Source organism: Lathamus discolor, chromosome W (assembly GCF_037157495.1).
Source record: "Lathamus discolor isolate bLatDis1 chromosome W, bLatDis1.hap1, whole genome shotgun sequence".
Lineage (NCBI taxonomy): Eukaryota > Metazoa > Chordata > Aves > Psittaciformes > Psittacidae > Lathamus > Lathamus discolor.
In genome coordinates, this window is record NC_088908.1 from 33,913,040 (window position 1) to 33,927,174 (window position 14,135).

Sequence of the window (14,135 nt, forward strand, 5' to 3'; positions counted from 1 at the left end):
TTAATTTATCTATACAAAGATTTCTGTGTGCCTGTTTATATTAAAACTCTTAAGCAACACTAATACAGCAAAATTTGCCTCTATACAAACACCCATAGTATGGGGAACAAACAAAAGGAATTAGAGATGTGTGCACGTCTACGGGGATATGATATAATCCAGACGAACCTAGACTGGCTTGTGAGGCGGGCTGATGCCAACCTTATGAAATTTAAACATGCCAAGGGTAAAGTCCTACACCTGGGTCAGAGCAATCCCAGGCACAGCTACAGGTTGGGTAGAGAAAAGATTCAGAGCAGCCCTGTGCAGAAGGACTTTGGGGTGTTGGTCAATGAGAAACTTAACATGACCTGGCAGTGTGCGCTCACAACCCAGAAAGCCAACCGTATCCTGGGCTGCATCAAAAGGAGCATGACCAGCAGGTTGAAGGAGGTGATGCTGCCCCTCTACTTGGCTCTCGTGAGACCTTGCTTGGAGTGTTGTGTGCAGTTCTGGTGCCCTCAACATAAAAAGGACATGGAACTGTTGGAATGAGTCCAGAGGAGGGCCATGAGGATGATCAGGGGACTGGAGCACCTCCCGTATGAAGACAGGCTGAGGAAGTTGGGGCTAGTCAGCCTGGAGAAGAGAAGGCTGTGTGGAGACCTCATAGCAGCCTTCCAGTATCTGAAGGGGGCCTATAGGGATGCTGGGGAGGGACTCTTCATTAGGGACTGTAGTGACAGGACAAGGGGTAACAGGTTAAAACTTAAACAGGGGAAGTTTAGATTAGACATAAGGAAGAAGTTCTTTATCGTGAGGGTGGTGAGGCACTGGAATGAGTTGCCCAAGGTAGTTGTGAATGCTCCGTCTCTGGAGGTGTTCAAGGCCGGGTTGGACAGAACCTTGGGTGACATGGTTTAGTGTAAGATGTCACTTCCCATGGCAGGGGGGTTGGAACGAGATGATCTTAAGTTCCTTTCCAACCTTAACAATTCTAAGATTTTATGATTGTAAAATTTAAGAAAAAGCAGTTTGAAAACTTTGACAGTGATCCCATGTCTCTAAACCATACACAAAACTAATATTCTTGTTTCAAAGGAAAAATCCAACAGGCTCAGGAGTGGAGGAAATTTGATTTAAATAAAGTTCACTAGGAAGGGCTCTGAGATCTGCCTTCGATCAACACCAGGTACAACATTACTAGAATATTTTAATTCTGAGACAGAAGCTTTGGGGCAAGGAGATTTAGAATCACAGAATCATAGAATAGTTATTGACGTACTGTGGGAAAGCATCGGAGATGGAAGGCAGATGTATGGAGACCCTGATGACAAGTTGCAGAAACTGCTGAAGGAGATGGTGAATCGAGTCAGCTTGCTGAGGTGAAAGCCATCCAGCTGGCCCTGGACATTGCTAAGAGACAAAACTGGCCAGTACTTTATCTCTCTATTGACTCATGGATGGTGGCAAATGCCATTTGGGGGTGGTTGCAGCAATGGAAGAGAAACAACTGGCAACACAGAGGTAAACCCATCTGGGCTGCTGCACTGTAGCAAGACATCACTGCCTAGGTGCAGAACCTGGTGGTGAAGGTACACCATGTACCCAAGAGTCGGGCCACTGAGGAACACCAGAACAACCAACAAGTGGATAAAGCTGCTAAGATTGAAGTGGCTCAGATGGACTTAGATTGGCAACATAAGGGTGAATTATTTTTGGCCCTGTGGGCCCATGACACTTCAGGCCATCAAGGCAGAGATGCAACATATAGATGGGCTTGTGATTGAAGGGTGGACTTAACAATAGACACTATTGCCCAGGTTATACGTGAATGTCAAACATTCTGCAATTAAGCAAGCCAAGCAGTTAAAGCCTCTCGGATATGCAGGACGATGGCTCAAATACAAATACGGGGAGGCCTGGCAGATTGACTATACCACACTCCCACCAACCTGCCAAGGCAAGTGCCATGTGCTTACCATGGTGGAAGCAACTACCAGATGCCTGGAAACGTATGCTGTGCCCTATGCCACTTCCCGGAACACTATCCTGGGCCTTGAGAAACACATTTTGTGTTGACACGTCATCCCAGAGAGAACTGAATCAGACAATGGGACACATTTTCGGAACAACCTTAGAGACACTGGGGCCAAAGAGCATGGCATTGAGTGTATGTAACACACCCCCTACCATGCACCAGCCTCTGGGAAAATCCAATGGTACAATGGGCAGTTAAAAACTACACTGAGAAGAATGGGTGGTGGGACTTTCAAACATTGGGATACACATTTACCAAAAACCACCTGGTTGGCCAACACCAGAGAATCTGCTAACAGAGCTGGCCCAGCCCAGTCAGAACTTTTACATACTGTAGAAAGGGATAAAGGTCCTGTGGTGCACATAAAGAAAACACTTCATTAGGATTGCTTTTGCTCAGGGACCCGGATATACTTGGTGGGCAATGCAGGATGATGGGTAAGTCCGATGTGTACCTCAAGGGAATTTGATTTTAGGGGTAAACAGCCAATGAACTCAGTTGTATGCTGTTGCCTGCTATGTAGCATTTTTATAGCCCACCAACTTGATGTCTTCGGGTCACCAGCAACTGGCCCTGACTTCCCTCCGACCATCATCTGAACAACGAATGAACTTTGATGAAAACAGACGAGTTCTGCAGTATCATCAGCAGGCAACAATCCAACACTACACACCATCTCTCCTCCTCTGAAAGACTGCTACAAGAGATGGAGCCTGACATCACAGACCAGATGAACTCAGCAGCTTTATAGCAATTGGCCCATGGATTAAGGAGTGATCTCTCTCTCTCGATGCATATATATGTATATATATGAGACAAGAGTGATTGTATACTGAAAAAATGTGGGGTCTGAGCATGATGTGAATGGTATGGAGTAAGGAGTGGATGCTCTCCCGGGTTCAGCAGTAGCAGGCATTTTTCTCCTTCCTCGTTGCTGGTGCAGTGCTGTGTTTTTGACTTTCAGCCTGGGAACAGTGCTGATAACACCAACATTTTTAGTTGTTGCGAAGTAATTCTGAGTAATTTCTGAATCTCATGCTCTGCCAGGGAGGAGGGGAAGCCGAGAGGAAGCAGAGACAGGACACGTGATCCAAACTAGCAAAAGAGGTATTCCGTACCCCAGCACATCATGGCCAGTATATAAACTGGGGGCAGCTACCCAGAAGCACAAGATCACTGCTGGGGTTGGGCCGTGTATCCATCAGTGGGTAGTGAGCATTTCTATTCTCTTCCCTTGTTATTTCCCTTATCATTATTATTACTGGTGGTAGCAGTAGTGGTTTTGGGTTGTTATACCTTAGTTACTGGGCTGTTCTTATCTCAACCTGTGGGAGTAACGTTCTTTCGGTCCTCCTCCCCACCCCTCCAGGAGCCGAGGGAGGAAGTGGGGGGAGTGAGCGAGCAGCTGCGTGGGTCTGGGTTGCTGGCTGGGTTTAAACCATGACAACCCCCTTTGTCCAGCAGGTCACGCTCCTTTTGATGCAGCCCAGGATATGGTTGGCTTTCTGGGCTGCGAGCACACTGCCAGCTCATGTTCACTTTCTCATCAACCAACACCCCCAAGTCCTCCACAGGGCGGCTCTGAACCTCTTCTCCAATCTGTAGCTGTGCCTGGGATTGCCCCAACCCAGGTGCAGGACCTTGCACTTGGCTTGGTTGAACTTCATGAGGTTGGCATTGGCCCACCTCACAATCATGTCAAGGTCCCTCTGGATGGCATCCCTTCCCTCCAGCGTATCAACCGAACCACACAGCTTGGTGCCATCAGCAAACTTACTGAGGGTGCACTCAATCCCACTGTCCATGTCACCAAAGATATTGAACAAGATCTCAACACCTGTCTCCAACTAGCAGTACTTAGAGGAATGCTGCCAGTGTGAACTAACTCCCTCTTTACTCTCTGGAGACCACCCCTGCAGTCTTGCATTCAGCTGTGGGGCTCCCAACAGAGAAGGGATGTGGACCCGCTTGAGCGAATCCAGAGGAGGCCACAGAGATGCGCAGAGGGCTGGAGCACCTCTGCTACAGAGACCGGCTGAGATAGTTGGGCTTGTTCAGCCTTTAGAACAGAAGGCTCTGGGGAGACCTTGGAGCAGCTTCCAGTGCCCAAAGGGGCCAACAAGGAAACTGCAGAGGGGCTTTTGACAAGCACCTGTAGGGATAGTACAGGAGGAAATGGCTTTAGACTGACAGAGAGGAGACTGAAATATTAGGAATAAACTCTTGCCTGTGAGGGTGGCGAGGCACTGGCACAGGTTGCCCAGAGAACCTGTGGGTGCCCCATCCCTGGCAGTATTCAAGGCCAGGATGGACAGGGCTTGGAGCAACCTGGTCGAGTGGAAGGTGTCCCTGCCCATGGCAGAGGGTTGGAACTAGATGAGCTTTAAGATCACTTCCAAACCAAACCATTCCATGATTAAAGAGAGGTAGCTTTTGGCCTCTTCATATTCTGTTTGCTCCTAATTAAGGCACAAATTCTGGTTTTGACCCTGATGGAATCTGAGCCTTGTTTATGCCAGCAGAAACTGCTAATGAAATGTATAGTGTCCCTCTGCCTTCTTTAGGTAAAAAAGAAAAGAAGCCCCTACCAAACCCAGACAAACAATATTTAATGGGCAAGACAGACTGGCCTTGATATTACTACTTTCAGGTTGGGCCATTACTGGATTATAAAGATATCAATTCAACCATCAAGAAGTCCACTCTCTAGACAAAGTCCCTACCTATCTCCTTTGTTAGCCTGTAGATACCTCTTGGAAAAGGAGCCCAGTTTTCCTCTTCCTCTGCTCTGTGTCTCTTCCTTCAGCTAGGAATAAAATATAGCCAATCTGATTTCTAGTACTTGCATGCTGTTTTTCAGTAAGGTAAGCTGCTACCTAGTTCTTAGAAGCTCCCATATGTTCTATTCTATTTCTTCTCCAAAAAGAAAACTACTATTCATGCAATATTTTACACTCTTCAGAAAAAGGATCTGCAGTCTTCAAAAACTGCCCCCACTCAATGCTGCAGTGTAAATCAAGACAGCTGAAATGCCAGGTTGTTGGATAATCTCCTGGTTTGTGACCATTTTAACTGGGCAAAATCAATCATTAAAGAGAACAGACACCCCTAAATACAAGCTAACCAGGACTTGGTAGCCCAACACATTGACAAATAGTTTTCAGAATAACAGAATTACTGAGGTTGGAAGAGTCCTCTGGAGAACACCTAGTCCAGACCGCCACACTCTCACAAAACAGGATCAACTAAAGCAGGTTACTCAGAGCCACATCCAGTCAGGTTTTTAGTATCTCCAAGGATGGAGACTTCATAAACTCTCTAGGAAAATGGCTCCAGTTTGCCCAGAAAGCACACAATGTAAACATTAGAAAACACATTTCCCATATTTCAATATATGCCCACGCTGCCTCTTGCCCTGTCACTAGCCATCGCTGAGAACAGTTGGGCTCCATCTTCTTCACAGTATCCCATCAGGTATTCAATACTCACTGATACTCAGCCTTCTCTTCTCCAGACTAAACAATCCCATCCCTCTCAGCCTCTGCTCATATATATCTCTCCTCATATAAAAACCAATGTATTTCTCTCATCTTAAATCTTCAGAAAGAACACTGTCCCTGTTTTGTTTAATGGCATCAGTGCAAAAAGAAAAATTCATATCAGTGTAGAGCTTTGTACTGCAAGTCCATTAGAAGAGATGCCCTAAATTTCACTGGAATTCTCTGCTGAAGTACATGACATTTGAGCCTTCTGTGATGCTTTCTTAAATAGGAGGATGCTTAAAGGGAAGCATAACTGTTGCAAACTAGAGTATGATTTTTTCTGCAACATCCAGCTAACTACACTTGCTATTTGACATTAGGAACCAGGTCTTCCACCAAGGCTATTATAGAAGCTACACATTACTGTATTGGGTGTGCATGGCAAGGCTTTAGTAGCGGGGGGAGGCACAGAGGTGGCTTCTGTGAGAAGCTGCTATAAGCTTCCCCTATATCTGATAGAGCCAGTTGCAGCCAGCTCCAAGACAGAGATGCCGTTGGCCAAGGCTGAGCCCATCAGTGACAGTGGTAGCACCTCTGGGGAACCATATTTAAGAAGGGAGGAAATTGCAGCAGGACAGGAGTGAGAATATGTGAGAGCAACAACTCTGCAGACACCAAGGTCAGTGCAGAAAGAGCGGGGGAGGTGGCTCCAGGCACCAGAGCAGAGGTTTCCCTGCAACCCATGGTAAGGCAGGCTGTGCCACTGCAGCCCATGGAATTTCACGGTGAAGATATTCCTCTGCAGCCCACTGGGGACCCCACACTGGAGCATGGGGATATGCCCTGAAGGAGGCTGTGACCTCACAGAGAGCCCATGCCAGAGCAGAAAGATTTGCCCAAGGGAGGCTGCAACCCCATGGGAAGCCTGTGCTTGAACAGGCTCTCAGGAGGACCTGTGGCCCCATGGAGAGAGAAGCCCACACTGCAGCAGGTTTGCTGGCAAGACTTGCAACCCCATGGGGTACCCATGCTGGAGTAGTCTTCCTGAAGGACTGCACCTGTGGAAAGGATCCATGCTAGAGCAGTCTGTGGAGGACTGTCTCCTGGGGGAGGGACCCCACACTGGAGCAGGGGAAGAGCATGAGGAGGACAGAGCAGCAGAGACCTGAGATGAACTGACTGCAACCCCTGTTCCTCATACCCCTGCACTGCTTGGGGGGAGGAAGCAGAGAAAATCCAGACTGAAGGTGAATCTGGGAAGAAGGGAAGGGTGGGGGGGAAGGTGTTTTAGGATGTGGTTTTCATTACCCTGCTGATTTGATTGGCAAAAAATTAAACTAATTTCCCAAGTTGAGTCTGAAATAATGTTAACAATGTATTAAAATAGGAAGCCTCATATGCTTAATGAAGCCACAGTATTTTGTCCATAAACCTCCAAAACAACATGGACATTTCATATATAACCCAGGCAATGTTCAGAAACCATTACAGCCTTTTCTGCACTGTATGAACCATGAACTCCTGAATGTTGAGGGCTACGGAAGTTTTGCTTTCATTCAGGGAAGTGATTATAAGATGTATAACTTTGCCCAATTCATCCAGCATTTCATTGTCTCAAACTAACAGATAAAATTGGAAATCTAAATTTGACACATGAAGCAGAGGCATTCAGAAAGTACTTTTTCCACCAAAGCTTCTGAACTTAAGTTAGCTGCAACACTTTTAGAATATCATAGAATTATACAGTGGTTTGGGTTGGAAAGGACCTTAAGATCATCTAGTTCCAACACCCCTGCCATGGACAGGGACACCACACACTAAAATAGGTTGCTCAAGGCTGTGTCCAACCTAGCCTTGAATACTACCAGGGATGGAGCATTCACAACTTCCTTGGGCAACCCATTCCAGTGCCTCACCACCCTCACAGTAAGGAATTTTTTCCTTTATATACAGCCTAAATCTCTCCTGCTGAAATTTAAACCCATTACCCCATGTCATCTCTCCACAGTCCCTGATGAAGTGTCCCTATAGCATCCTTGTAGGCCCCCTTCAGACACTGGAAGGCTGCTAGGAGGTCTCCATGCAGCTTTGTCTTCTCCAGGCTGAACAGCCCCAATTTTCTTTGTATGGGAGGTGCTCCAGCCTCATGGCCATCAGCCCCATAGCCATTATCCTCATGGCCCTCTTCTGGACTTGCTCCAACAGCTCCATGTCCTATATACTATATACTATAGTTCAATTAGTGACAAAACAATGTCAGCTATGTCTTAAGAATAATCCTAAAACTGAAAATAGAAATCAAATTGGGACAATTGTGAGAGGAAGTTATCTGGGACAGCAGTGGCAAACAGATTTTTCTGAATTATCAAGAAAAGGAGGTTATCGATATTTGTTGGTGTTAAAGGATACTTTTTCAGGCTGGCCAGAAGCATTCCCTTGTAGGATAAATTATGCAAGACAAGTGATTAAAATATTATTTAATGAGATTATACCTCGTTTTGGAGTACCAGAGGCAATTTCTTCAGACCGAGGTTAACACTTTAGTGCAAAATTGTTACAAGAAATTAGGAAAAATTTTGAAATTGATTGGCAACTACGTGTTCCATACAGGCCTCAGGCCAGTGGGCAAGTAGAAAAGATGAACCATCTGATTAAACAGATTAGTAAAATATGTCAGGAAACAAATTTATATTGGTACCAAGCCTTACCACTGGCTCTATTAAGAATTCGAACTAAACCTTGGTCAAAAGAAGAGGTTAGCCCATTTGAGATTTTGTATGGAAGACCATATCAGTCCCAGTTTAAAGGAGAAAGTCTTCAGGAAGTGGGGGAAGGCTATCTCCGACAGTTTCTGATCCATCTGGGAAAACAGTTGGAGGAGATAAATAAGAGAACAGTAGGGACAAAAGCAAGAGGTCTGGATTATCTGATTCACCCTTTCAGATCTGAAGACTGGGTTTATGTTAAGAATTTTTCTGGAGATCCTCTACAGGAGAAGTGGAGCGGACCGTACCAGAGATTACTGACCACCTTTAAAGCAGTGAAGATAAAGGAACAGCCTGCTTGAATACATTACTCAAGAATAAAGAAAGCACCAGAGCCAGAGAAGACATGGCAGGTCAAACCTTCAGGACCCTTGCGTATGAAATTGCGTCGGTCACAATTAGGACTCATATGATAACTGGAGCACAAGCTTGGGACCAGAACTTATACCTGAAATTAGTGCAGAATGTCACTAAGATTTCCAATCGTAGTGGCTGTTGGGTGTGTGCACAGTTGCCTAAATCAGGAGAAAGCCTGGATCTCCCATTAATTGGAGTTCCAATTCCTAACACTGTCTCATGGACAAATTTGTGGGTGAACACTAGCAATCTGTATTCGAAGGAAAGGTTAAAATTTGGAATAGTTAATCCTAATGCAGGTAATAAATATTACACCTGTGCAGAAAGATGTATTACACCGGGAACCAGGGTAGGAGATCATACTTGTTTAAATGCCACAGATGTAGGTCACCATTCAAATTGCAATCACACTATTAATATAGATGGTATCATAATTCAGTGGTGGCCCATTCCTAAAGGGAAAGGATGGTATTGGTTATGTGGAGAAAATGCTTATAAGACTCTAGCCCTCAACTAGAAGGGGGCATGCACCTTAGGTGCTGTAATACCCAATTTTGCTAAACAGATTAAGCGAGGGTTTAACCCTATTATTGAACAGCACACTGCATTTCATAGTTTTGTAAGAGGGCTAATTCCATCTTTGGGAATAAGTGAATTATAAATTATAAATATCTCAGCAACCATAGAGGAAACGGAAGATAAAAACATTGATATAATCCAGGCAGAACGAGAGATAACTAGCCTATCTAAGGTGGTATTACAAAACCGAATGGCTCTAGACATGTTATTGACATCACAAGGAGGGGTTTGTTCCATAATCAGTGAAAGTTGTTGCTCCTATATAGACCAAAGTGGCAGAATTGAAACAGATCTGGAGGAAATCTGGAAACAAACTAAGATATTTCATGAAATGGCCATGGATGACACCTCCTGGGGTTTTGAAAAAAAATATGGAAAGGGTTAACTTCATGGTTACCTGATCTCTCCTGGTTGAGGCAACTGATTGCAGGTATATTGGTGTTAATTATTTTAATATTGATTACTTGTGGTATGATACAATGTTCTCTCTGGTGTTGTAAATGCTATGATAAATTATGAAGACTGGAAAAGGAGTGAAATTAAGCACCAAGTAGAAACGGGAAGTTATTTCAAAAGACTTTTGATGGCAATGGTAATATATAAAATGTTGCAAAAGAATTTGCAAAAGGACAGAAAAAGGGGGGATTTGAAACAAGGGGGACAGAAAATCACAAAATGGAATATATAAACCTTTAGAATCAGTTTTAAGTAATGCTAAGTTTGATGGCTTTGTAACAGTAGCAATGGAAAATTACTAAAGTGCATGATACATAGAAAAAAAAATAGAGTGCAGCTAGAGAACACACTGAGCATTCTTGTACAAGATAAATTGTTATAGTTGACACAGTTTTAAGAAAAACAGGCTAGAAGAACAGGACACAGGGATAAGGAGTATCTGGGAATGGCAGGTGTCCAGGATGGGCTACAGTTAAACTAACTGATAAGAAGGAGGATAGGAGGATTGTTATGTCTCCTGTGCTAACGAACCAATTAAACTGGTATGAGCATCTACTGCGCGTGCTCCAAAGGCTGCCAGAAGTGATGAAGATTGTTGGAAGAAGTAAACGACCCTCAGAGACCACCACCACAGTTCTGTACGCATGCGGGGAACTTTCTGGAAAATGACGTAATGTATGTATGCCCAGGGACTATATAAGGACGGCTTGTGGAGCAACAGGGGGAGACACACGTTAGGAGGAGCTATCCCCTGTGTCTCCCGGCGCTGCAATAAAGAATACCTGCTTGTCAGCTTGAAAACTTTGTTGGCAAGTTTGTTCCTGGAGTTTTCTCCGAATCAGCTTTTACAAACATACCTGGAAGTGGCAAAAATGCACCCCCGATACAGATTAAGCTCAAAGAGGGAAAACAGCCTGTCAGGATTAAACAATACCCCCTGAAGAAGGAAGATAGGGAAGGAGTTTGCCAAATAATTGAAAATTTACTACAATTAGAACTGCTAAAGGAGTGCCAGTCTGATTTTAACACCCCTATTTTACCTGTTCATAAACCTGACAGGCCATACTGGGTGGTACAGGACTTACGAGCTTTTAACAAAGTAACTGAGGACCTTTACCTTGTGATAGCAAATCCATATACCCAATTAACATGCTTAACATCAGAGCTAACTTGGTTTACCATTTTAGATCTGAAAGATGCTTTCTTTTGCCTCCCTTTCCACGAAGCCAGCCAGAAAATATTTACATTTGAATGGGAAAGCACTAAGAGTGGGTGCAAAATCCAGCTCATGTGGGCAGTGCTGCCTCAGGGATTTAAGAACAGTCCCACCCTGTTTGGAGAACAACTTTCAAACGACTTAAGAGTCCTGGGAGGCTCCACTGGAAGAAGGGAAGCTATTGCAGTGTGTAGATGACATCTTAATAGCCACCCAGACAGAAGAGGCCTGTGTTGCCTGGACAGTAAGCATCTTAAATTTTCTGGGACTCCAGGGATATAGGGTATCCAAGAAAAAAGGCCAGATAGTAAAGCAAAAATAATTTACCTGGAATATGAGATTAGTGCTGGACAGCGAACACTGGAACAAGACCGAAAAGAGGCAATATGTCAAAGGCCAAAACCCCAGATGGTGAAAGAATCTTGTCTCACTACATAAAATTATATAGAGTTACACCTCAGTAATCTGAGTGCTGGTCACACTTCTTTTCATGCAGCCCAGGACACGGCTGGCTTTCTAGGCTGCGAGCACACACTCCAGGGTCATGTTAAGTTCCTCATCAACCAACACCTCCAAGTCCTCCTCCGCAGGACTGCTTTGGATCACTTCTCTGCCCAACCTGCAGCTGTGCCCGAGATTGCTCCAACACAGGTGTAAGACCTTGCATTTTGCTTTGTATGCCTGAATTAGTCCAATTACAGAACTTATAATCAATACCACAGCCTCCTTTTGCTGTATTGAATTTACCCAGACTTCCATCCAGTTTACCCTCCCTCAGAAGCAAAAACAACAGCTAGAATTAACCCTGACTGCTTTCCTGCTTACTATCAGTATGGTTAAGGAATGTTTATTTTTACTTGCACCTGGCCACCCTACCAGCTAAGCAAGGTATCCTATCTTCCAGCTGAGATACATTCACTTGCCAAATGGCTAGCCAGCCAAATGGCTAGCCAGCCAAATGACATGCTTGCTGCCTGCTGCTCAGCCATCCAGCCAAGAAAATTCATTGCTCGTCATTCCTTAAGGTGGCCAAGGGGCAAATACTACCAACCCAACTGTTCATAAACCCAACAAACTGCTTTACCAAGCAACACTGTACAGTATGTAATCGACCAAGGAGCTATGTAACAGCGAGTCAAGCTTTCATCAGGACAAAGATTATGTTTGATGTCCCTCTATTATAACTTCTGGATGGCTCCAACACAGAGAAATGGCATAAGAACCATCTACTTACTGTCCTCAAGGACTATACTATAGTTATGTGAAAGGCAAGCACCAGCTGCCCAGCAAGAAATTGTTTTCTATCAAGCATCATACAAAGATATTTGTAATAGATTTTACTTTATAGGGAAATCTACAAAACAGAAAGAATGCAAATTGAATTAGTAAGTGACATGGTGATATCAATACATAAACATTAGGATGTACATTTTCATGATACATCACTGTCCTGACAGGTCCAAAAAAGCATGAAAAAAATTTCTAAACAAACCTGCTGGAGCTACGAGATCTTCTTGAAGAGCTGTAGCTTCTTGGGGGTGTTCTGGATCTCCTCTCTCTCTTCTTTTTATCATCTCTCTCTTTTTCTCTTTTGTGTTCCTTCTTCTCTTTATCCTCATCTCTTTCCTTTTCTTTATCTCTGTCATTATCTTTGTCCCCTCTTTCCTTGTCTCCCTCCTTGTCCTTAATCTTCTCTCGGTCCTTCTCCCCCTCTTCATCAACATCATCTTTTTCCTTGTTCTGGTCTACCTCTTCCCTGTCTTTTTCCTTATCTTTGTCCTTTTCCCTGTCTCTATCCCTATCCTTGTCTCTGACTCTCTCTCGGTCTTTGTTTTGTTCCTTCTCTCTCTCCCAGTCCTTCTCCTTGTCCTTATCCCTGTTTCTCTCTTTATTTATCTCTCTTTCCCATTCTTTGTCCTGGTTTCTCTCCTTCTCTTTGTCTCGGTCTCTTTCCTTTTCTTTGGCTTTTTCTTTTCCCTTGACCTTTTCTTTGTCTCTTTGCTTGTCCCTGTGAAAAGTCAAACATAAATCCATTAATTCATCTTTGAACTTTCCAATAAAAATTACAACTAACTTTTTATCATACATTAATTGTTCAAGAAAAAAATGCACTGGAACAGGTTGCCCAGGGGGGTTGTGGAGTCTCCTACACTGGAGATATTCAAGGCCCGCCTGGACAAGTTCCTGTGTGATGTACTGTAGGTTACCCTGCTCTTGCAGGGGGGTTGGACTAGATGATCTTTTGAGGTCCCTTCCAACCCTTGGGATTCTGTGATTCTGTGATTCTGTGATAGAAAAAAAGTAGTTAGTCAAAATTTTAATTTTCCACCCTTGTTTATTACAAGGGAGAGGCTATATAGCTAGTGGGAGGTGTCCCTGTCCATGGCAGGGGGGTTGGAACTAGATGATCTTAAGGTCCTTTCCAACCCTAATCATTCTATGATTGTATTCCGTAAATAGCCTTAAACTGCTTGGAAGTTCAACATCAATTAACATAACAGATATATTCATTTTTGCATACAGCAGTGTATGGCTATTATAAAATAACCAAAGGCAAAAATAAAAGTTCATGCACAAAAACTTAAGACATGTTCTCAGAATCCAGGAACAGGTTCAGCCTGAATCCAATCTATATCTGTTGAGAAGGCTGAAGCAGCATCAGCATCCCCTTTTTTCGCATTGAAGAGGCTACACAGAACATATATAATCCATTGGTTAAAGTCCAACAATTAAAGTTACTTATTTTTTAATCAGCTTGCATGTTGGCATAAAACGTAGACTAGGCTTTAGTATCAAAGTTTAAGTACCTCAGTTTTGTGGTTTAACTCCCCCCTCCCCCCCCCATATGAGTTACTATGAAGAAAATTCACTATATTCACAGCCAATACCAGTACACTTGGCATAAAAATTTACTTTCCATTATTTCATCCCACAAACAAAGCTGAAGGACAGGCTAAAGCATTAAGAAATTCCATCCTTTGCCATTACCCACAATGGCTGTTAGATTATTATTTATTTATTATTCAAAAAACATTGTACTACATGCTAAGAACAACAGTATAATTTCTTAGGAAACTCACTGAGAATGACTTCTTGATTTCCATCTTTCCCTAGATGTAGACCGTTTTTTTAGGGGGCTTCTGGATCTAAGTCTGTCTTGGTGTCTTGAGAGCGATCTGTTCCCAGATCTACTTCTATACAAACAACAGAAGAAAAATACTTTAATATTGAAACTTCATGAAAATTCGGTCAACCAAGGG

The 14,135-nt window shown here is 43.7% G+C and overlaps 1 protein-coding gene across 6 annotated transcripts in view; it reads right to left on the reverse strand.

The window, feature by feature from the left end:
* Positions 1-14,135, reverse strand: part of LOC136004430 (splicing regulatory glutamine/lysine-rich protein 1-like) — a 56,332-nt gene that overhangs the window by 12,372 nt on the left and 29,825 nt on the right. For all 6 annotated transcript variants that reach the window (XM_065660918.1, XM_065660917.1, XM_065660919.1 and 3 more), the window contains 2 exons: positions 13,956-14,069; positions 12,368-12,883 (listed from right to left, as the gene is read on the reverse strand). In XM_065660918.1, coding sequence (XP_065516990.1) covers positions 12,368-12,883; positions 13,956-14,069 — 630 coding nt within the window. The remainder of the gene's footprint in view (positions 1-12,367; positions 12,884-13,955; positions 14,070-14,135) is intronic.